This window comes from Grus americana, chromosome 1 (genome assembly GCF_028858705.1).
Source record: "Grus americana isolate bGruAme1 chromosome 1, bGruAme1.mat, whole genome shotgun sequence".
In the NCBI taxonomy this organism is placed as follows: Eukaryota; Metazoa; Chordata; class Aves; order Gruiformes; family Gruidae; genus Grus; species Grus americana.
In genome coordinates this window covers 66,807,345-66,832,713 of record NC_072852.1, presented here as the reverse complement: position 1 = coordinate 66,832,713, position 25,369 = coordinate 66,807,345, and the positions used below count along the sequence as shown (strand labels likewise).

General features: G+C 39.6%; 1 protein-coding gene across 3 annotated transcripts in view; it reads right to left on the bottom strand.

Moving 5' to 3' along the window:
- The window catches only part of PKP2 (plakophilin 2), a 45,226-nt gene that overhangs the window by 4,877 nt on the left and 14,980 nt on the right, over nucleotides 1-25,369 (bottom strand). For all 3 annotated transcript variants that reach the window (XR_008574401.1, XM_054806737.1, XM_054806727.1), the window contains exons 4-11: nucleotides 23,093-23,231; nucleotides 19,920-20,127; nucleotides 14,321-14,498; nucleotides 6,335-6,452; nucleotides 4,681-4,842; nucleotides 3,663-3,836; nucleotides 2,700-2,853; nucleotides 376-565 (exon numbers count right to left, since the gene is read on the bottom strand). Coding sequence is in view for 2 of the 3 variants with exons in the window: in XM_054806737.1 (XP_054662712.1) it covers nucleotides 376-565; nucleotides 2,700-2,853; nucleotides 3,663-3,836; nucleotides 4,681-4,842; nucleotides 6,335-6,452; nucleotides 14,321-14,498; nucleotides 19,920-20,127; nucleotides 23,093-23,231 (1,323 nt within the window). In the remaining variant the exon portion in view is untranslated. The remainder of the gene's footprint in view (nucleotides 1-375; nucleotides 566-2,699; nucleotides 2,854-3,662; nucleotides 3,837-4,680; nucleotides 4,843-6,334; nucleotides 6,453-14,320; nucleotides 14,499-19,919; nucleotides 20,128-23,092; nucleotides 23,232-25,369) is intronic.

Sequence of the window (25,369 nt, the reverse complement as noted above, 5' to 3'; positions counted from 1 at the left end):
ATCTCCGCACTTTTCTGCTAAAGATTATCAGGGCTGTGTTACAAAGAACAGGAACTATAGAAACTTTTTGGGGATAGATAAGATCTGATGGTCAGCCAATACATATATTAGAATACAGATAATATCGTGCTGTCATCTTCTGAGGAACTATTTAAAATGCTGGAACATGGCAAATTTAGCTGTGGATGGAACAATTGTTATATGAGATTTTTCTGTATTTCCCAATATGCGCAATTCTATTCAGATCAGAGTCACTTGTTTAAGCTGTCCTATACCTTAAGATGCAGTGTTTTTTCCCCCCAGGTGGCCGAGCTTGCAGTTTCTTTTTTTCCCCAGGGAAAGGAGGGGGTGAGGAAGGCTTCTCAACCATCTTACCCGTCATTCATGCTGATGGTAATAATCTTCGGTATGCCATCAGCACTCAGGAGAAGCCGTGCGTTGTGAGAACTGCTCTGGGTCAAATTGTACAAGGTGTAGCAGATGGACGCTGTGGTTTCACAAACAATATCAGACCCTGGGACAGACTCAGGAAGTATTGAGACCAAATCAGGCAAAACTTCTCTAGCTACAAGTTGGAAGAGAGACAAGCAACTCCATTACTAACAGGTGCATTATTTATCCAGGGGTCCCGCAAGACCTTGCTCCTCCCGTTATCACCTACCAGGGTGCTGTGTGCTCCCACAGCAGAGTCATGGTTTCAAACCTACATAACATCCTCGCAATTTGTAGTGAGGTCCTTAGGCACACACTAGCAGCGGGCTGCCACTTCCTGAGGAACCCTGTGTGTCCTATAGGTAATCATGGGTATAGTGATATACAGCACACCGAGAAAGGGGGACTACAGCACAATTTTTACTGCTGAACTTGTCAATGGTCGGCTATAAGGGGATGCACACACTCAGCCTTCTGAGCTGGTGTGTTGAGAAGAATGTCCTGTTCTGAAATCTGTCCCTACTCAAGAAACACCGCACTGGATGTGACCCTACTAGCCAACCAAACAGCAAACAGCAGCTCTGGACAGCAACTGAGTCCTACTGTATATTGTGAGATCTGTGCTGTGTGGATGGAGAAAATTAAAGCAATAGGACATAGCCAGCTGATCCCACTGTAAGAAGGAGCACTGGGCATTTTGGGGCATTTTGGGCTATTCTTCCCTCCGTGACCAGTGTTTCACTTGGACAGAGTGCTTTGCTCTGTGTGAGTTCTGTTCGTTCTTCCAGATGGGTTGGTGACAAGGTTCATGTACACTGACATTAAATTACATGCAATTTAGGAAAGGACCTTTAAAACTGGATGAACCACCTGTTATGCTAAGTATCAGTCAAAGCAATTATGTCAGACATGATAGCCCATTTTTTCTTCCATTGGTAAATCAAGGAAAGGGATTTTTAGAAAGTATACATTTGGCGGTGTCTTGAAAACATCTGTTCAGAATGAATGTTATTTTTTCGAGTAAAATAGGAAATTTTCTGATGTTTTGCAATCATTTAACTTTTAGAGATGTTTTATATTAAATTAATCTCAATTTCATATCAAAGATTCATTTTGCTTGATAAATACAGACACTTTATCTAGGAAACAGTATGCTCTTCCAAATGTTTTCCTTTGGCCAAAATTATTTGGAGAATTTGACCTGAATTCACACCTTTTCATGGAGAAAAGGTTTACCTGAAATTCTCCCAGTGCTTCCTACCATGGATAAAGCAAGAAAATGAATGTGAATGTGCAAGACGAAGCACATCTCTCCAAAGCTTCACGCTATTCTGTCTTTCCCACATTCTTTCATAAACTATTTTCCTGATGAAATCCCAATTTCTTCTTCTCGGGTTAATTCCTACTCTTTCTGGAGCATTCACCACTTGTAATTTTTAACACCATATGGATTATCCCTGTGAAATCAGCCCAACAACATATTATAATATTTTCATTAATAGGAAATGTTCTCTAAGGATTAAACAGTGCCCAGGAGACTTCTGCAGAATTCTGGAGGTTTATCTGCCCCACGAACCAGCTGTATGCCTGTGATTTCCCCTTCCTCCTCCGGTGGGAACACAGAATAGACAACAAATTATGTGAATTTATTTTATCCTATCAGTAGGAAAAAATTTCAAATATACTTTGAACTGAAAAAAAATATTCGGAATAGAAATGGCTTCTGATGTGAAAATAATTATAGCATTTGAGGAATAAGGTCATCCAAAAAGTTTGAACTATTTTCTCTATAGCATCTTCTAGCTTCCATTCTCAAAAAACCTACGCAGGAAAACTGCGTGAGCTACAAGCTTCCAAAGTTTTGTGTCTAAAAAAGAAAATATTATTTTTGCCAGAAGAACTGGAGATGTGCTATGATTTCTCCCAAAGGATTACAAAGCTGTGGCAGCACAGAACTCAGCACTCACCTTCCTTTACCCTATTATAAGCAGCAGAAAAACTCCCTCTCCAAATCTGTGTAGATTTTACTTCCATTATGTATTTTCTGAAAGTAACATCAATGGAAGTATCTGATGGTGAATGCACAATTTAGAGAGAACTTGAGGTTAGAGTCTTTCTTAGGCGAAACTCTTTATTTTCAACCCTGTAAAATGACTGCAAGTATCTGACCTAAAACCCCACTTTTTTTTTTTTATTTAAAGAAGGAAAGTTTAACATAAAGAGAACAGAAAAAGAAATGCCAAGAGACAATGTTAGTCTTTGCTCACCTATATCACTTTGCAGAGAGGTGTTGCGAGATAAGTTCCTGAGCAGCGAGACTGCTGTCTTCTTTACTGTTGGGTGGCTTACATGCAGCATAGTTCGAATACTTGGGAGGCCATTTGCCTTCTGAACAACAGTCCGGGCCACCGCAAACGGCATCTGTTATAAGGCGTGTGGCAATAGTGTGTCATTACCATGAATGTACAGCCTCATAAACAACCGCAGCAGCTTCTCTACACCAATTTAAGCACATTTAAAATAGTTTAAATCCAGAGCTACATATGAGCTGCAACAGAAAAGGAAGGTGACATGAAAGAAGTTCTGAGCCCTCTTTCTCCCACATGCTCTTTGACCAGCTCCTCAGCCAAGACATGACAGAGGTCATTAGTTTCTTCACCATGAAAGTGATGTGTGGTTGTGTTAAAGCCTTACTCTCCCCAGGGAACTGATTATGTTCCACAAAGCCACTTCTATTTTTTGTGCTTTTAATGTCTACTTATCCCTCATTGTGCACTGAATAGGCAAAATTCCACACATAGAGATGTACAAAGAGTGAGAATCACAGAATCATTTTGGTTGGAAAAGACCTTTAAGATCATCCAGTCCAACCATAAACCTAGCACAGCCAGGTCCACCACTAAACCATGTCCCTAAGCACCACATCTGCACATATTTTAAATACCTCTGGGGACGGTGACTCAACCACTTCCCTGGGCAGCCTGTTCTAGTGCTTGACAACCCTTTTGGTGAAGAAGCAGTCCCCATATTTGCCAAGCAAGAAACAGCTGCACTGCCAGTTATGATTTTCCCTTCAATGTTCTTTGATTTCCTTGATCATGTCTGTGAGACAGTGACCTGTCAGTGGTTACCTGATCTCAGTGCTGTGAACTGCTGCACTCACTCAGGCCTAAACTCGATGCGTTCACATTAAGAACTAAACAACAAGAAAAAGAAAAAAGCTGACTTACTGGTCCACTGCCAGCTGTGAGGTTCTGAAGAGCTCCCAGGGATGCTTCCTGGGTATAGTTTCTGGTACTCTTTGCTATTAAGGAGAGATATATCCTAATCAGTGTGGAATGCCAGAGCGATTCGACACCTCTGGGATTGCTCTTTTCCTCAGGTAGCGGGGTGTCCTGCTGCTTCTGAACAGGTAAACAGATCAAGCCTTTAGAAACAGTGACCTTATATGACTTAACACATCACAAGCTAAACTAGCCATTTCGCAACTCTCTATGACCAGGTTATTTGCAGATTAACAAGTTGTGAATTCAAATGACATCGTGTAAAATTTCAATATTTAATTATACTGTCTGCTCCATCCAAAAAGAGGACATAAGTATGGGGGATGAAGCTTCTCACCTCTCAGCTACTGACAGTAGGAGCCGAGGCCAAGGAGAAACATAAATGGCCAGCAGGAGTTGTACTGTGGATGGAACGGGAGAAGGCAGAATACACTCCAGCAAGACTAATAAATGCGGGTCATCAATCCTTTTCTTTTGCTTTACCCCTCCCCTGATATCTGTTTTCTCTCCAGCAATTCCGAGCTGCCAGAATATTTGTGATCTGTACCACATGGCATCAAAAAAAGAGGTCTTGAGATAGCCCAAAAGCCAGAAAGTCATGGAAGTGGCAAGACACCTTGTGCTGGTTTCATTGGTGAAACCATCACAATGCCCACTCATTGGTAGGGCAGTTGCACAATTGCCGTACATGGTACAGATGCCACTTAGATCCATCAGGGGGGATGAAAGGGAGTGGCAATATTCCTTAACTAATGAAACAGTAAATTGCTATATAATTTTCACCATCAGCAGCTGAACAAGATAATGCATATTAGGAAAGACTATCAATAAATTTGCATTTTTGGGCCAAGTAAGTGTCATACTACCAGATACATCAATAACAGATTGTTAGATTACAGCCTTATTCTCCAGAAGTTGCTACAACTGATTAACAAAATGAGATGTAACTAAACATGTGCTTTACCTCTTTCACTTTTCTGCTCCGTGTTCCAAAACAGCCCGGTGTTTTATCATTGCTAGAAATATTTCTTCTTTGCATATATATGCTCTGGGCATAGCTCTCAGGGAGCTCCATCTCTAGCTGGTAGGAAAGATTGTGAAGAATGCACACACAGTTCTCTGTGGCCTAAAATAACAAAAGAATAGAAATCTTGAAAGCTTTGGCATGTGTTGAAAGGACATGTATAGACATGGGAAGAGCTTTCATTTTTGGATCTTCGACAACTAACTGCAGAGCTTCTAATGGCTTACAGAAGAGCTAGTCCTCATGCCAGTGATCCACAAGACTGCATTTACACTGATAAATTAAACATGCCCTGGGATGTTCCTGAGCACTGAGGCCAACTGGCACACAGGGCTTGCATTTGGAGTGGGGTGCTTGCCTGTTGGAAATGGTCCTGGGACATTATAATTCCTGAATTGTGCCTGAGAATTGTTTGGACGAGTGCTATTTGGCACAGACCAGAAGTGTGCCAAGGAATGTTTAAGAGCTTAAAAGTAAAGGTGATCACGTATACACCTCACTGTAGTGTCAGCAAAAGGAAAGCTTTGTATCTTCGCTAAGGAGGAAGCACTTTTCTGTGGTAGAACACTTTTCTAAATTAGATGTGCCTTTCTGGGCATGGATAATGTCAGGTCTACAATGTCTGAGTGATGAGTTTAGTGGCAAATAGTTTATTACTAGCTCCTCCTTTTTTGAAAGTAAAAAGGGAGTGAGTGGTTTTAACACAAAATGCAGCAGGAAGCTATTGGCACAAGTGTGATGTGCCGGATTCTCCCTGAAGCTAATGGCACTGAATACAGGGAGATGGAGAAGCTCAAGTAACTAATCCTAGAATAGAGCTATAAATGTGCAGTAATTACCACTACACAGCACAAGTTATAGCAGGCACGCTAGAAGTGCCTCACAGGCTGCAGCTAACCTCATAACTGACAGCTGGTCTTCTCACCCAACTTCACCCAGCTAAAGACAAACATCTAGTCTAAGCAATGTTCGGGGTTCATCTGCAGTCAATGGTAGGAGGAAGAGAACGAGAAGAACTGGCTTCTGGACGTGTCGATGTCCTTGCAGTTACGTGCTTAGGCAGAATGTATAACTTCTAAAAAACTTAGGAAAATCAATCTCATGCTAAATGAAGCAAGCTCCTTAATTACACTGCCACCTAAAGAGATTTAGATTCTTCATTTCCTAAGGGGTGTATAGCACTTAATATACAGGAAAGTAACCAGATTAATATTTTAAGCTTCTAGCTAGCTAGCTCCCTGAAACAACTAAAAAGGTAGTATCTGACTCTTAGGGTATTTCAGTATTGCTGAAAGAGATTTTTATGACATATTTAAAAAAAAAGACAGAGGTTTCTAGCTCTTTCTGGTGATTCAGAAAATGTTTTCCCAATGCTAAGGCATGTTATTCTTTTAGATTGCAGGACAAAAAAAACACTTCAGAAAGCTTCTTACTGGACTTTCATCTTTGGTGAGAGTTCTAAAAGCCCTGGAAAGAATGATAAGTTTGGCAGTTACATCACAACTGTTTCTGAACATTGGTTTCTAAAAAAAAAAAAAAAAAAAGTTCTCCTAGCAATTTCTCCTAGGAAAAGACCTTTCATCTCAAAGAATACCTTGTCATTAGGCTCATGGTCTGCAATAGCTCCTTGAATATAATACACAAGAGAGTCAATCAAGCCGTTGCATTCTCTCATCTTTTTCCTTCCTTCTGGGCCGGCAGAGCTCATGTTTCTGTGCAGGAAGGAATATGTTGGTGAGAAGAGGTTTAGTCAAAGATATTTGCTAGTGCTCCTCTGACAAACTTTTCCAGCTAAATCTTAAAGATACTGAAGTTAAGGCTGACTGCTTCCTTTCCTCAGAGCTGTAAGATAATCTCTGCTAAGTAAAACTGTCACTTTAGTGCACTCCCAGACAAAACTAAATACTCCAGAAAAACAAATTGTTGTGTTTGGATGGATAAGGTAAGACCTGACTCAAATCTTCACCTGGAAGTTGAATTAATCCTTTTTAAACAGTCAAAAAAAAAGGACTTTTTTTCCATTATTCCATTTGTAGTTATATTTCAAATATTTGGGACAGTAACTATGCCAAAATATCGGAGGAAAGATCCCTGTAAAATTTCCACACACACAAATGTCCTTTAGTATTTACCTGCATCAAACCAGTTCTTGATCCAAGATGACCCACCAACAGACACATGTTCTGAGAGTTTTAGCAACATTTGTATGTTAAGATGTAACGATAACCGATGTCAGTTACGGGGCCAAATTCACAAGGATATTTATGTGCTGTGGAAATCCTCCAAGGGGTGCTAGCGGGCAGGAGGGGACGTGGATGCCGCCGAGCTGGTAGGTGAGAGCAGCAGCCTAGGCCCATAGCTGGGCGAGAGGCTGCAGGGATGAATGGTGACATGGCTGCCACTGCCATCGCGGCTGGACCCATAGCGTGAGACAAGGAAGAGGAAAAAATACACCACGCTCAGCCGATTCCCAGCTTCCCAGAGAAGCTGCTGGCATCTAAGGAGAAAAAAGCTGAAGCCACCAGAAGCTGCTCGGCCAGAGAGGAAAATGTCAGATGGCTTCTGCTGTTCTACCACAGCAGCTCAGACACTGCTCCTCACGTTTTCTGCTTCCTTCAGACCCAAAGGAAGCCACTGTTTGCCTGGCTTTCAATCAACATTTTATATGCTTTGCGGTAACCCAAGTACAACTTGAAAATGAATTATGAAAATGATTTAAAAACTCTTGAAAAGCCAAGCACACACTTGCTGCTTAAAGTTTGGCTCTAAAGAAGTTACTGATTTCCAGGGAAGTAACAACACTCACGATTTTAGGCTATAATTATTTTTACAACTGAACAAACTCTGAATTATGGAATGCTGGAATTATAAACCTAGGCCTCATTATTTTGGACTCCCACAGCTCTCCTGGCCAAAAGGCTGCACGCAGTATCACATTCCAGCTTCATTGTTTGAAATAACATTTAATATAACCCAATCTTAGCATCCATCACAAACAGAGAGGGATATGTTCCTTTAGATAGTTTCAGGGTGTTTATTTTGCATACTTACTTCACCCACTGGAAATTACAATGGCTTAAAATTTTATTAATGACAAAGCCAGTAAGGTATGGCTTTAAACTTTCCTGTGGCTTATGACTGTCAAATGAATGTAGCGTTTTACATACTGTCAATGCAGTTCTTCTGTTTTTTCCCCCTGGGAAGTATATATTGAGATTAAATAATAATGCATTGCAATTATAGTTTTACTTTAGGTCATGCTCTTAACAATATCCCTATTTATGAGTTTATTTATGCTTTCATGGAATTATATATCACAGAATCAACATTCAGATTCCTCAATATGGCCTACTATAGACAGCACTTTAGAATTTAATTTTACCTATACATGTCACATTCGAGGCATGTCACCCTTTCATATATTTATGGTTATGCTGACAGAAATGTACATGTTACAGCCCTTCTAGCACATAGCAAAAATAGTTTCTGAGGCACACAGACTAAAAATACTATTAAAAGATAAGCGTGGAATTTCCCTCGCCAAAGACACTTCAGCTGATACAGTATTTCGTTTTGTCACAGTACATTACTCTAAAAATCCCTGAGCTTTTGGCAACTACGATCATGCTGAATGGCTGTGCGAGGAGAGGCCATCACCTGGCCTTGCTGTCTAGCAGGAATATGGTGGGGCACATAGCTTTATTGCTTTGATCCAGAGACGTGAGGTAAATACAAAGGAGAAAAAGTAAAATCAAGCGTGACTTTGAAAGAAATAGAAAGATAATAAACGTTCAGTTAGATTGCAAATGGCACCAAATGAAAGGGACACTCCCTTTAAGCCAGCACTGAGTCACACACTGGCCGACTATGTTGGAAAAGATTTTTGCGCTGCTGTGAATGATCCACATGACTGATAAGAAGAGGGCTTTTGCTCCTGGGACTCATTCTGCTAAAACTGGTAATTTGAATTTAACTCAATTACGTGGTAACAATTTGCTGAACTAGTCCGGGAAATTCTATTCCCTCCATGCCTTATACATTTCAAAAATGCAACAGGGAGGGAAAGGTATCTGGGGATCTACTTAGTAACTACAGGCATGAGGCTGCAAGCTGCTTGCTGGAAATAACAAAATTCCTTTCAGGAATTGGGGGAGCAGATAAACTGAAGAGGAGGCAAGAGAAGATAAGAATGGATGGAAATAAATTTAAAGGAATGGCAATGCTATGCCAGAGGCCTTGGTTCAAAGACTTGTTATCATGAGTCATTTGTTTTACGTTCTCTCTTAGAAGCTGCCATTATGAAACCGAGCTGCCATTATGCTTTTCAACACATGGTGAGAGCTTTGGCTTCGCTTCTCTACAGAGCAAATGGAAGGAAGTAGGTGTTTACACAGCCTCCTGGTCTGAAGTGCGATGATACTACTTCCTCCAACTACAGCTCTCCACCGTCCTTGTGGGTCACTGTGTAATTCACAAACAGCTTAAAAGGGAGCTGGGACAGACAAAGCATGAAAAATAATAACGAAAAAGGAAGCATTACTTCTATTGTACTGGCTGGGGAGCCAGGAACAGAGAGGTTAGCTGACTTTTCTGGCAATACTTGTCTAGAAAGTTTTGAAGAATTAGGATATATAGGGCCACAGGATGTTCCAGTTACAGAGCAATTAAAAAGGAGGACACGGTAATGAAACACAGCAGTTGTGATCGCTAGCTCCAACACTTAAATGAAATATTTTGCAGGAGGAAATGTGACCATTAAACATAAATTTTGGAAAGTTCAGCATTGCAGAACTTTTGGGAACAGGTATTTCAAGGTAAAATGGAACAAGATCATTATCAGCTTTCAAGGTATAATACAGACAAGCTTTCCTTTTAATCAGCGGAAGAATCATGCCAGAAATTCACTTATGTATAGAAAAAAAATATTCAAACCCATATATTCTGCATGCTGTTGGCATCTGACCCTTTCAGACTTAGAGAAGGAGTATGGAGGAAAAGCCTAAGTATCTTGAAGATTTCTACCCATTTTTGTTGGAACTGGAGACAGAACTATTACGTGTAGGACTTTCAGGCCAAGAAAAAGTGACTTTACCTTTAAAATCCAACAAGACTTGTCTGCAAAAGTCTGCAATACTCCTCTACATAGTTCAGTACACCAATTTTACTTGTTCAGCTTATTGTCAGGCAACCAGCAAAGTCTTTTGATTTGGCTTATTCTGCCTGTCCAGGGCACAGTGCTTTTTATCATATTTCAGGACTGAACAATACCATTACCTATTGAAACTGCTAATGCAGAATTATGTGGTGTACACAGCTTCTTTTTAGTGTATTAAGTTCTGTGACCCATGATTTCTGTAAAACTGTGTCAGAAGCAAAGCTTTAAGACAAATTACAGACCTAGAAAATGGGATTAACAAATCCTTCTAACTTCAGACTTCCTTATCAGTGACTGCATACACTGACACAGGCAGCCAAAATTCAGGACTCCACAAGTCTGGCAATAACTGGTTAGCAGAATGGGGAGTGTTCTAGTCATTCACTCATTCCAGTGTCAGTATCTGCAATATTATCTGCTAGATATGGATTCCCTTCTCCTTCTGAAATTCTGCCAAAGAGGATGAAGAGAGCTTTAATTTACTGGTCGGTAACTGTGTGGGCATACACCCATGTCAGATGATGGTGTTAGATTTGGACTGTGCGTGTCCCTGTCAGTCAATAGGTGTATGTAAATTTTTGAAAAGTAGTTTTAGCATTCTCTTATAACCAGGTACGGTACTATGCATAACGTATTGCACTTCAAAGTACTATTTTTACCCTGTAATAGAAGCTGCAGGCTATAGACTTTATCAACATGCACAACAAACATGCCAGTATTACAAAAGGGAGGACTAATTACAGATTTATATTCTGGCAAATACATACACTCTTTAAACATCTTCATTAGTAACATCATTCCCTCAGTGCACAGTTTTTTTATTTCGTGGTGTGCTCTTTTAGTTTTCAGCACTTCTTTGTGCAGAGATTTTTTTTTTTAAAATTAATACATAAGGAAAGAATACTTCTAGTGACCTAATTTGGGAGGTGTGTTAATTTCCAATAAAGAGAAGCAAACTGATCCATCTTAAAAATTTTGGATATTTGGTCTGTACAAATAGGGCAAGCCTCATTAAAACTATTCCCTGCTAGAAAGTATGTTGGCAATCTTGCAGATCAACTTTACCTGTGAATTTTCAAGCCCTTCTTGTTCTCCTCAGTTGTAATTTTTAGTGTTTAAGCTCTTAAAAAGGAGAAGGAAGGACTAGAACATGGACATAATATTTTTAAAATAGATAACGTATCCTTGGACATCTCGATAAGGGCAGTTTGAGAGACACTTCACTGGGGCTGCAGAGCTAACTGGAGCAACCCCACTCACTGACTTTCCGTACAGAGTAAGGTATGTTCAGAATCTACTTTTGTTTAATTTAAAACAACTCAGCTACTCCTTATTTGTCACATATCCAGTCGTGTCAAGTTGCTGCAACAAGCTCAGAAAGAATAGTACTGAGAATGATCCTGTGCCCTCATCGGCTGGCTCATTGGGAAGAGATGGTTCCAGAGTCCAAGCACAAGAGAGGAGCAGGTCATGCCACCACAGAGTGGCATGGCTAACAGCCAGACTCTTTTCTGCACACATATGCAGCTTGGGCTAATTCATATGAAAAAAGACAACCTGCTTCATTTCATAGACAACACCACTAGCATTAGCTAGAGATATTTTGAGTAGTTAATGTTTCTCTGTATTTGCTTTTAAGCCATCAGAGTAAATAAAAGTTAATTATTACTTAGAGATGAAGTTAATTAATAGTTAGTGCAGGAATTCCTGCAGAAAAAGGTAGTTTATTGTCGAGTATTTTGTATAGCTAACAATTAATTTGTCCTCTGAAACCACCCATGAGTCAGATAGAGAGCTGTTTACACAGTAAAAATTCATGCAGTACAGATACAACTACTCTGCTATAGGACATGTTAGCAAAGCAGGTATGTGTAAGGCAAAACTGGGCAGCTTCCCAGCCTCTAAATTTCAAAATTAATTCCTTGTACTTTATTAAGAAGAGTTTAAAACACAGGCAATGCCTTTGCACTCATCCATTACTCATTAATTATTTCAAACTATGTCCTTTCATGCATTTTTGAATGTAAAAACAACAGACACGTATCCCTAATACTCGTATTTATTTAACATGCAATAACTTTGAACTCACAAAGGGCCCCAGTTTTATGGACTGTTATTTTAAAGGTGTTTTTATTAAAGATGTGACTTTTATACTTCAGTCAGTTAAGGGTGTTTGGTGTTTCTCTGTAGTAGCTGCTGCTGTGTTCATGAGTCTATTAGCTGATTGCAGTAGTAAATACACAACTGTAAATCTATTCATCCACCCCATGGCTGAAGCCTGGCCTCAATTTACTTGAACTTGTGCAAAGAGTTGGACAGGACTTGCTTTGGTGTAACAAATGGCTTTTTCCTAATTTAGGTTAAGTCACTTTCCAATCAGTTTAGCTATAGATTATGATACATGAAAGTAAGCATCTTTGGCAGCAGCTGAAAAACTGAATGCTTCTCTGTGCTTGCAGGTAACCGTGTCTCCTTTCCAAGTCATCTATTTAGATGAGAAGTGATTATGGCTCAAGATTAACTCCATGTATTTATCCAAAGGGCCCTTGGAGATGCTACTGAATATAACTATTAGTTGTGGTTTATATGCCAAGTAGAAAAAAAAAAGAATGACTTGGCCACAGCTGAGTGTGTTCTGCTTACCACACAAAGGACTGCTCCTGTGCCTGGTAAAGCTGGTAGGACTCAGCAGGTACTACAGCAGATCACCAGAACTTACCCAACACAAGTGGCAGAAAACATTGTCATCCCATTAATACCTAATGTTACTGTACATATGACTTGCTCAGTCTCTGGAAAGAAAATCCCAGGTACACGAGCATTTCAGTTGTTCCACTAATGGACCTATACACCTATTTGGTAGCCCAAATGGCACTTACAGGGCTGTACAACAGTAAAGTGCAAAGAAAGGAAATTGTGAGAGAAAGCTGCCAACTCTGCGGTTCTTACGGGAAACACTAACACTCCTGGGTGTCTGAAGCAGAAACTGTGCTCAGAGGAACTGCCCACAATGAGTTATCCACCGTAAACAGCATTACCACTCCTTGAATAAAACATATATCACAATGAATTTCTGTTGAGGCTACCCTGAAACAGTGATTGTGAATATAGTGAATTTTCTTTACTCTTCATAGAAGGCTAGTTTCTTGTTTACATAGAATCAAATTCTCTAAATGGAGGCATCCGATGATAAATCCTATTACTGTCTATACCTGTGTTTTGCTCCAGCACAACTAAGAAACTGTGTTACAAAGAAATAAACCTTACTGCTTTGCCTATTATAGCCTAGGACTCTTCACGACGTTTTGCACTGTTACTTTTCAACAAATGCAACCATAAATCTGTTTCGCCTGTCAGAAGTATAGACACATACTCAAGCTACGTATAAGAGTCTTAATTATGTTGAGTTTGTAGAGAAGGCATATTTTATGTGACTCCAGTGGATAGTCACTTCTTATGCTTCATAAATTTTAGAAATTAAAATGAAGCAGGAATTGTTTATTACAAAGGTATTAACAAAGTAGTTATAAACTATATTTATATAGGTCAAAGAATTTCACATCCTATGAAAGTGTCACTTTTGTATTTGTATCAGTAGATCATACAACTTTAGACCTAGGCTTTAAAGGTCACCATGTTATACATTCACTGGTCTCCCCAGGGGGTGCACAAGACAGTCCACTGGGGTTTGGGAAGGAAATATTTTTGTACAATTAATAAATAAAATTAGAAAAATAAAATAGTGTTTATTTAATCTTCATATCATCCTTTTAAATTTCTGCTTTTGTGTATGTTTATAATGTACATAATATATTAGTACAGTAGTATATGTATATAATTTATAAATAAATAAATATACATACACTGAGGGAATGTTCTCAAAAGTTTTTTACTCATATGGGTGTATGATCGAAAAGGTTTGGAGACCACTGCACTAGAGTCTTAAAATTACTTTAAAAGGCTCACACAGGTTTAAACTTTCTTCTAAGTTACTGTTAGTTCTCCAGTGCTAATTTGTAACACAATTCCTACAACTATTTAAAAAAGCTTTCTCACAACTACTATCATCATCAGTCAGGGCTAATTTTATACATCATACCAACATCTGTTGTTCAGTGAAGGATTTCTTTGACTTCAACGCAACTCTGCACTGCAACCAGACCTCTGATTACTATCTTCTGTTATAAATATATTTAGTCTGTGGAGTATCCATCAAATGAATATATAGGAGCCTTACAAAGAAAGTTGTTCTCATTGTATTGAGCAGTAATTCTGGTCTGACGTACATGAGGCCATATTTCAAAACATCATCTGTATGCAAACTCTTAACTTGGAGCCATCAAAGTTCAAAGCAAGAAAGAAAATAAGTGTGCAGCCTGTTTTAACATCATTATTGTTTTGGGTACTTGTAGCCTGAGTGCTCACCTCAAGCATCCTGTGGCATTGTAGAAGATATCAGGGTCAGGTAAAACACTTGATTTCGGGTAATCACGATCTGGCCAGCCAGAATAAGGGATGAGAACAACTTCGGTCAGCGTCTGCAGGGCTTCTCTAATCAACAGGTTCTTCAGCTGGTCATTGGAGGACAAATTCCATAACAAACCTGCAATATCCAAAATAAAATCAGAGCGGCAAAAGACTCCCCCACAGTTTGAAAGACCTAATCTCAGACTCCTTGAAGTTAATGCGTGAAGGAGCCTGCTCATCACTTGATAGCCTGAAGAGGAGCAGAAGGGGGTGATAAGAGTTCAGCAGCCCTGATCTGAAGACATGAAAATGGAGCAAAAAAAAAGGGGCACAATTATCCATGTAATTAAAGTCAGATCTCTATTTAGTCAGTCTAACACCCAACCAAGAAGTGCAGTTTTCCATGGCTCTGCATGTGCATTGCCCATCAGCAGCAATCATTTTCTGCACTACCAAAGTAACACAAACTAAATAGACCTAACACCACCGCCACCAGTAATCATTCTCCACGCTTCCAGGGAGGAATTTGTCCCTTTTGAATGCCCAGCACGACTAGTTGCACTTCCAAGTACTAAGTAAAGACCTATGAGTGTGAGAATAAATTTGCATGCAAAGAGGTAGATGGGAGGTACAGAGAATGAGTTTACAGGTCTTTGGAAATCTGCTGGAAGTCAGGAGATGCCCATTACTAAGTTCCTCTATCACTTGATAGCAAAATTCTTCATAGGAGGGAAAAGTGTTAAACACTGGTTGGCTGTTACTGTCCAGACATTTGTCACTGAACAAATCATTAAGTAATGCTATACACTTTGTCTACTCACTATTTCCAAACACCAAAACAAATCTCAAATTTAGTCTTGTATAATTGATTAGCTTTGCTTATGTTCTATTCCAACAGATGACAATTCTTTTTAAAGCACTCTTTCCCTGGAAAAAAGACATGTATTTCTGCATTTCACTACAAAGGCGTTCATTATTTCCCCAGTTCGTTACTCTAAGTTTCACAGACCTCCTCCTCCAAACACTGGCAGAGTATTAGTGAATATTCCTTTCATCAGTTCACAACAAAAAAATGTTTCTTTTGTATCCCCTTACACTTTGAATTTAATTACAGCTATTGTGAGCAATAGTAAAATCAAAACAAAAGCCAGCCAGAAGCGGCCCGTTCCTTCTTCTGGCATCAAGTCATAAACCTCTGAATTAGGGGATAAAAGGAAGAATGTATTTTCCTGAAGGATAAATAAGGCTTATAGAAAATCAGACGTGCAGTACAAAGGGCACTGGTGAGGGAAGCAGGTTAAGACAGAATAGCACAAATGCAAGGGCACAAGGACAGAACATCATATTAAAAGGAACAAGTGCATTTTGAATTACAGATACCTAGAATAGAATTGTCAGAACAGCATTTGAGATGTTGCTCTCACTGTAAATTTTCCTTTACCCACAGGCACTGTCTCACTGGGCTCAGAAGGATTCCCTCAGTGGCATTCTCGGCGTGGATTAATTTGATCACATTAGAAAATGTCTTTAGGAATGGGTTCTTTCCTTCCTTGCAGCTATGCTATAATGTATTCATAGGGGCATAGTTTTCCCTTAGATGGTTATTTGGGAAAACGAGTGGGGTCTCCTTTTAAATTTATATTTCTTTTAATGACAGTTCTGTTTGTGCTGTAATCTTCCCTGCAGGAAAATTTTTCTTTCATTTCTTAGATTTATGCTGCATGATAACAAGATCAAGAGGTTAGATACTCCCTGGAGGCTCATCTGGCTTACCTTCAAAAGCTAGTATTTCTTGTTTTTTTCATGCCACAGCCATTTTACTTTCTGTTCCTCACTATGCTCTCCAAATACTAGAAAATGCCATTCCTGTCTTGGCTCTTGCATTGTCTCCAAGTGAAATCCTCTCCTACTATTCAGGAGTAACCTTATTCCTTTTCTTAGAGATTTGCAAGAAGTTTGTCTGTCAAACAAAGGACAGAGCCCATGGTTGCTTTTCTTTACTTGTATCAATGATTTTATGAAGCTAGCAAATCCAGTCAATGTGACCTTGAAGAGGTCTCATTCCCCCTAGGGAGAAGTCATACAAGCAGAGACATTGCACAGAGACACCAGTCAGCTATTTTCTGCACATGGGCATTAGGTAAACTGGTCCACGGCAACTTTCAAACAGCTGTCATAAGCACAAAGCCACTTTGGTGGGGGTACTGGTTTGGTGCTTTTTGAGTGTTCTCCTGGGATGCACAGACTGTGAGGCAGGACACAGCGCTTGCTATAGTCAGCATTTATGTCCATACACTTTCATTGCTTTCAGTCTTTTCACAGGACAATACAAGGCACACTGCATGACGATGCTCAGACTGTATTCCTCAGCCTAGCTCTTGGCCTGCCTCTGTGCCATGGTTTAGCCACCATTTCTGGTGTGCCTATGGGAGCATATTCAAAGGAATGAGCAGCTGCAGGTTCTTATGTGTGGTGAAATCAATACACAAGAGAGTCACATTTTTGATCCTGGAAGGTCTTTTCCCTACCTTCCTGTTACTGGCTTTTTAGTTCCTCTCTGCACAGTGAGAGAGAAAGAAAGAGGAGGGACAGCCAGTACAACAGGTCAGAAGAAAATACAGGCCATCAAAATATTATTTGAGAAGATATGATATGATACGATATGATATGGCTTAATATTTGTCTGTATTAACACAGCTGGTACTAATAAGCCAGTGACCTTAAAGATAAGTTTCTAAGGCCGAGATGTACTTATGTGCACAAGTATTAGATCATATTTCTGACAGGTAACAAAGTATGGTATGAGAAAACTTCTATGCCATGAAATTTTAACCTCCTTCTCTCCAACAACTTCCGTATCTTCGTGTACTTTATCAAGTGGAGTGCTTTGGTACTATGCTTCCTACACAGCAGTAGAAACAAAAAGCTTTCCTCTGCTGAGCTTGGACATCTTTATTAATGAGTACCACATGCTTTCGATCCTTGGCCAGGAGCCTTTCACCAGAGTTCAGTGTGGTATTATCAGGTACCAAGATTATTTTACTAATCTCTTATGGGAGAAGACATTCAGCTAGTTATCGTATCACACATTGGAAGTCTCTAATTTACAGTCAAAGTAGGCAAGTAATAAGTATGATGTGGAAAGACAGATGGGCTTCTCATGCTGACCAGTTGGAAGCCCAAAGTTCTGCATTAACCTTTTCCTGGAAGTGTTACAACACTGCAGTGTGATTGCATGCATAGCTATGACGCTCCACCAGTCCTGTAGGAAGCCAAAGGCAATGCAAGAGGAGAAACAAAACTTGTAGGTGAGCCACCAGTCAGGGAAACTGTTGCTCAGTGGCATTTAACCATTTTGGTAGAAAGGCACTCAGAGGTTTGCATTGTGCTTGGAAAAGCCTTATGTTGCAGCCCTTCTCTGGCTACGTAGTCAATCTGCACAGGACAGTAATTCCAGTGTTTCCTAAATATCGCCGTACACGCCAAGATCATCTGGAAGCACTGACCTTAGTAAGCATATGCTTGACAGTGACTGTCTACCTCCTGTCTGCAGCCCGCTCCTTGCCTGTCTTTGAAGTGTGGGCTGGGAAAAAAAGTGGCTGGAAGCAAAGTTTATATTCTCATAGAAATTCATTCAACCAGGCTGCTTTTTGCCCTGTGGGCTCCTTGCAGCTTGCTAGGGAGCTGGAAGAATTCCTCAAGTGATGGCAAAAAGTATGCCCTAGTGCCATTTTCACCAAGGGACCCAGTGTACTTCCTCCTAACTGCACAGTTGGTCTTGAACAAAGCAAGAAATACTTATCTTTTCCTGGATTTTTAAAGCCATCCCTTGCAGCTGATAGACATTAAGGTATGTCAGAATATTTTGCTTTATGCAAACTACAACATCCTGCTCAATATTGCTTAAATATTTTGCTTGTAAGTTTTATAAGTAAATACTCATGTTCATTGAGAGCAGTAACTGCAGAAAGAAGGTGCCCCTTCATCCATTTTCATGCTGGTGAAGGGGAAGACAGTAATATTCACCATATCTGTATGAGTTATCCTGCACAAATGAAGTTCTTGTCAGAAATGATGAATCGTTAGCAAGAAAAGAACATTAGCTTTCTGGCCACTGCTACCCTCACTGGTGCGTAATAGCACTGAGAGACAACACACTATGCAATAAGTTACTAAGTGACCCAATTCTGCATCTAATGAATGTGAAAAACTTTAAAACATTTTAATGTTGCAGAGCTGTAGAACTGAGCCAAAAGAGCCAACAATACAAAGCTTTGTTCTCCAGCTTAGGGACCCCAGTATTTCAAAGACTTAAAAGAATGCAGAATTACAGAAGGTCTCAACATGCCTTTGCTTCAAGGCAGGGCTGCTTGACACCTTCTGTATCTTTCCAAGCACTGTTACTTTAATAGCTTGTGTTCCTGGTATCTTTAAAGATCACTTGAAATAAATCCCCATTCATTTATTCATAATGTTTTCTTCCATGTATAAAATTTAATCCTGCTCTTCCTTTGCATGCTAACTAGAATGAACGTGGGTCACAAGTGGTTGACATCCTAGAGACACACCATGGTCAAACATGAGTGCAGGGATTAAGTGGTGGGCATTTCTTAACCAGCTGCTGTAGAGGCACAGGTTTCTTTGTGAGAAGTGGCAGACATTTCTCCCCACTGTTCCTGCTACATTGATGTACAACAAGAGGTGTAATATGGGGTTTCTGATCCAAAAGCCTCTTCCTTCAAAATTGCAATGGGTCCTACTCATTTTTAACAGTTCTTCCTCAAGGACATTGGAACTAAAAGGATGAGAACATAAGCCCTGCAAAGACTGAATCCAGAAGGCAGGTCACTCCACTGATGGTACTATATGATCTTTAGAGTCAAATGGATGTCCTGCAGGAATTCTCTCCCATGCACACAGAAAAGAAGCCTGGTGTTGCCGTGGCAGAGTTTTCTGCTTGTCACAGGTCTGAGAAGACAGACTCTGGGGTGTAAACAGCTAGGAGTGAGAGAGCTCAGAGTATGAATTTGGGGCAGTAGGGTCTGTGGGGAGTAAGACACCCACTGTATATCCACAGGACCTGACCGTTCAGGGAGACAGTCTTCAACAAGGGGCTCCCAGCATGGACCAGCAGCAAAGTGTCAGTAAGTGAGGGCTGAGCTGCTGCATAAGTAGTGGCCATAATTATGGTCCCTGGCACCTCTGGGGCTACTCCAAACACTGCTCACCAAGACGGTTCTACAGAAATTGCTATTTGGAGCCTCACTTTCTTCTCTGGAGTGTCAAGGACTTTCAGCTTCCTGCAAACAAACAGATTCTCATTTCTGAAGAAGCTTTAAGAGGGGAAGTTGCAGTTCCTAGTCTCTTCTTACTGTCTTAAGGTCTAGTCTTGAGTAAGGACTTTGGAATTTCACCCTGAGGGAATAGCTTTGAATAGGTGACAACGTTCTCATGCTTAGTCACTAAACATTGGCCTAAGTAAACAATCATGTACCTCACATGGAAAGCTTGTGCACTACTTAAAGCACTTCGTGCTTGGCTGCACAGAAAACACTACCTGTTATTTGCTTTTTTGTCTCTACATCCCTGGTCTGTCGGAGTAAGCAGAGCAAGAGCGGGATCCCTTTCTGCTCTGACACTTCCAGTTTGTTGTCATTATCCTCAAACACCAAGTTTCTCAGAGCACCGCATGCTGCCCGCTGAATGTCCTCGTTCTGAACGTCAAGAAGCTGTAAAAGTTTGGAGATGCCACCAAGGAAGAAAACCTGTGAGGAAAACAAAACACAGCAGAGAATAGTTAGAGACTGTAAATGACAAACTCCACCCTCCCCCCAGCAAACCTTTAAATAGTCATAAGGACTGTTTTCATTTGCTCCTATTTGAAGGACTTGAAGTACAGATCATTAATCATTTGGACATGACTGTTAATTTCTAGGCTTTCATATGAGTCACAGTTAAAATCCACAACTAAGGGAGGCATCATATTTTAATAATTAATGTAAGAGAATGAAACTAAATCTCTTCCAGCTTTACTGCAGATTTGTACTCTCTGACAAGACATTTAATTACTCTGTATTTTAGTGTCCATGTTGGTGAAATGGATATTTGAGATTTAACTCTGGAACATTTATAAATTGCTTTGAGATTTCTGGATGTAAAATGTTCTGGATGTGCCAAGTTTGCTTTTTTTTTCTTAGCAGCCAGCCTGATGGAAAGACAGTATTTTTCTCTATTTTGTGTATGCATTGAAAGCATATTAAATAAGAGTACATTCTACTTAGTACTTATCTGTTACATACTGAGAAGAAATAGTAAACTAGTAAACTTCAAATTGTAGATAATTAAACATTGTAAGCTAGTTAACTACTGAACCACCCACATTTAACAAAGCGTACTCTTCAGTGTCTAATTCTTTAAAAAATCAGGTTTTGGCCCCAAATGAATGAAGAATTAAGAAGATGTTATTTTACAGCAGCTGTACAAATAGTTTCCAAGTTCTACATGTTGTGGCAAATGATGAATACAATATGAGCTGTGATGTGGCATAAGCAAGCCTTGGCTCATTTAGGAATGAGTTTACTATGTAAAATACTTACATTCATGTAAACTTGAAGACAGTTTCCTCTGGCATCTCAAAATGCCATATGGTTTTGTGGACAAACTCATCCTTGTGTAGAATCAACAGCATGTGAAAGACTTAGAAATCTGATACAACCGTTTTGAGTAGTCCACGGTTTAATGATAAAAAGAATTCAATATGACCGACAGGTGTTGCCAACACGAAGAAATGAAATGTAACAAAACCTTTTGCTGTTCATGCCCTGACAAACTACACTGCCTGCCTGCCTTTCCTCTGATTCTGTTGTACAAAAGGCACAGTTTCTTGCTGCTGCACTGCTGACCTGATTCTCCCTGATTCAACAGCCATCTAGCTGCTAACAGAATGAAATACAGAAATATATCTTAAGGTAAGTGGAGCATAAAACACGCTGAAGACACATCAACCTATTTTATTACAGCAGATAGGCCCTTTTGACACAGATACCATAGCTGGTTGGGTTTTTTTTAAACATCTGTGCAGACTTTCTGTTGGTAATTTTAAGTGATTTGTATCTCTTGTAAAAGAAGTGGTGCGATTTTGACCTAATGTGCAGAGGAGAATTTACAAAAGCTATTGAATTGTCTGTCTAAATTTTCATCGGTAGACAAAATTCGCCAAACTACTGTAAGACCACAAGTTCACAAGAAAAACAAAAAGCCACTAGACCCACAAACTATCAAGTATCAGGGAACAAAGCATCAGGAGACAAAGAAAAGAAATGCAGGCTGAAAGGCTAAAAAGGGGAAACGAGAATGCCAATGTGAACCAGCCTGATGGGCACCAAGCAGAAAAACCTCAGCTAGGATATGTGGGATAGACAGGAAAACAGAAGAAGGCTTCAGGCTGACTGCTCCAGTTTGAACTCCTTTACTCATCCACTTGTTTTTCAGGGAAGCTGGCTGAGAGAGGTCTGAATAATAAACCACCTTCAGACATTCAATTCTGAAGCTCTGTCCTCAGACTGAAGTTAAGGCTGCTAATTGTACTGCTGGTTTGGTTTTTTTTTTTTCCCAAAACAGACTTTGATCTACTGTGAAGCAAAACTACCAAAGGACTCAGTGATGTTTGGCTGTCACTGACCTGGACTGCATATACATGAATACAGGCTGAGATTACGTATGAATAATAACAAGTAAATTATGAAACAAAACAGGTGTAAGAAAATTTTTTAAATGGGTGAAATAAACAACCACCTTACACATTAATGTACAGAACTGTTCAGCAAGAGAGACATAATTGTGTTCGATAGTGAAATTTAAAGAAAAGGAAGACGACAATATTTTTAATATGCCCTTTCAAAAAAACTTGTAAGAGACTTAAGAAATTTGGTTAATCCAAACAATGTATTAATGCATTTAAGCAGTCCCAGGAAGCCCTTACCACTTTGGCTAATCCATACACCGTATTAATGCATTTGTGTGGTCCTAGCAAACCCTGAAGCTTGGATAAGTTTGCACTGTACTCCCAGTGTTTTCTTTTCTGGGATATTTCTGTACCAATGGTGTAAGCATTCCCGTCAAAAATGAGAGACAGGAGCAATTATATTGACAAAAAATTCAGACTCTATGACTTACTCATAAAGAACTATGTTTGTTTAGCCTGGAAAAGAGCAGACTAAGTGGGCATACACTTAGCAGCCTTAATACATGTAAAACCATTAAGGGACAGAAAAAAAGACACTTTTTCCATATCCATCAAGACAGGATAGAAACTAATCAACTCAGTTTGGGAAAGGGAGATGTAAGTTATACTTTAGGAAAAACTGGTAAGGGTGGTAAAGCTCTTTGCCTGCCTGCAGGAGCTTGTGGGATCCTAATCAATGGGATTTTTTTAAAAGTTGGTCATAAACATCTGTAATTACAGATGGTTTGGGTGAATCCTTACCCTACATTTCTATGTCTCCTATCACAAAATGCTAAAGACCAAATTTTTACTAGCATAGACCAGTGCCATTCCATGAATTTAAAAGAATCTACAGCAAAAAGCATCAGCATATTTTAGGGCAAATATTCAACATCAGTATCCTACAAGGTTTCTTGGAGTGTCTTTTTTTTTTTTTTATGTTGGCACACAGTATAGAAAATTATTTGCTCTACCTGATTGTAACCAGCATAAAAATAATTACTTACTTTTCTTCTGGCATCTGCTTTCTGGAAGCACTCATGCTGTATGAAAGTCACTGCAGCAAGAATCCTAGGTGTAGACTGTGTATTTTCGCTCTTCAGTATGCTCACTGCACGCTCCAGAGTCATCTCCCCTTCTGGGCTCCTTAAAAGTACAGGCAGAGGAAACATAGTGAAGCAAGACTGCAGAAAAATTAACATTTAGCCTGTGAAATTTCTTGTTATACCAAGATCTTAATATTTTTCAAGTTAACTTTAGCTTTTCTTAGAAAATTATTCCCTTTCCAGTAGTAGAAAATACTATAAAAAGCTTTAAGAGATACTAATAGTCTGGGGGAAGAGAAAATCATAAATGAAAGTGTTGCAACAATGAGAGGCTCTGGACAAAGCAAGTCGTGCTTCAAACTATAAAAACAAAATGGAAACATCAGTGGATGAAGGACTAAGATCCAAAGAAGGCCATAACCAAATTAGAGTGTCTTTTACTGATCGTGAAGATACCTCAGTGTTTTCTCAGTAATGTCATGACTGCTTTTTTATATTTATTTCCATGCCTTTTTTCAGTTTCTCAGTCCTCAGACTACACATATGCAGGGCTGAGTACCTGCTTTTTTCAAGCTTATAGAAGTTCTAGTTTGAAATAGATGGGCAAAGCCTTTTTTCAGGGCAAAGCCTTTTTCCAGGTGGGACAAAATAAAAACACCACTGATTAAATCAATTATGTACATCGCCTGTGGTAGGATTAAAAATATGTGTGACCATTTTCCTCCCAACTTCCAGCATGTTTGCTTGAATGATAATTGTGTTAGACAACCATATTAAAAAATGGAAAGAGAAGTCACCAGACTTTACCCATTTTTTTCCCTAGTAAATGGAATATAAAACAAATTCATGGCATAATTAGGTGCATTAGCTCTGAGACAGGTGGTTATGTTCCCCAGCCTTTTTATTTACTTTTTGTTTCAAACACTCTCCACCCCGAGGAAAAAAAAAAAAAAAAGTGGACAAAACCATGAGAATTCTATTTTTTTTTTAAACCAAACTATTTTGTAGAACCAGATCCCAGGCTGGCCAGACAGGGATGAGAGAGCAGTCTGTGAACCACAGCGAAACAAGTAGTTATTGGCAATAACTCCTTGCTTCAGAGCTACCAGAATCAGAATGGCTTACTTGAGAATATTCTTAGTAAGTGCATCTAAAATAAAAAAAATCGACAGCTCTGTGACTGTATCAATAATGGACTGGCAGAAGTGAAAGAGCCTGGAAGCCCTGGCTTGCCTGCAATGGGCTGCAGAAGAGCAAGGTAGACAAACCAGGCAGAAATCAGGCAGATTTCTCACAGGAAATCTTGTTACAAATGCATCAAAATCTGTCTCTTTTCCCCAAAATATGTATGATGAACTCATGACCTCTGAGACAAAAATGGATTTTGTTGGAATTTTTCCTACCAGCTACACTGTAAATCAACATCTGCTGCTTGCTTTTGCTCAGGCAAAAGACAGTTAGTATAGCTGCAACGACAGCAAAAAAATGAACAACAATTTTGATGCACCTGTTGCAAATGAAATTATAGTCCCATGCCCTGAGGTTTCCACCTGCCTGTATATTTCCCTTTGGTATAAATCATGTTATTTCTTGTCTTCTCCCCTCCTCTGAGATAGCGTTTTGAGCAAATATGCTGTATCTATAGGTGCTGAGGCATGCTTGTGCAAGACAAAGATGAAATGAAGGGGACAGTGTGTTGAGGATGTCAATGGAAAGGTTAAATCAAAATAAAATTAGACAGAACTATGGTTAGTGTCCCTAATGCCCTGGGCTCTGGTCTGGCAATGCTTACAGCTTCCAGATTTTCAGAGTTTACTTCAGCCCGGATTAAAAACAAAGTAGTTACTCAATTGCAAGTCGAATGTACTGATCAGAAACCTACTTAAACATCTTGAACAATGAGTAATGGAAAAAAGCCAGATCATATTTCTTCTTTTCTCTTCTAGGTGGAAGAGAAGAACAGGCTTTTCAAGCTTGGGGTTTAATCAGGTTTCTTAAATCAACAAGGGTTTTGTGACCATATTGTATACGTACACGTGTGAGCACACCTACCTGCCTGTTGGTCACTGCAATAACTTTGGAGCTCTTTGACCAAATTCAGTCACCTTCTACAGAGTGGCAGACATCTCTGATGTATTAAATGGTGAGTCATTTCAGTGACTAACAGCAGAGAAGGACTCCATCCATGCACTTTCCAAGGTCGAGATTGCTGCATGACCTGATCCCCCATGGGACACC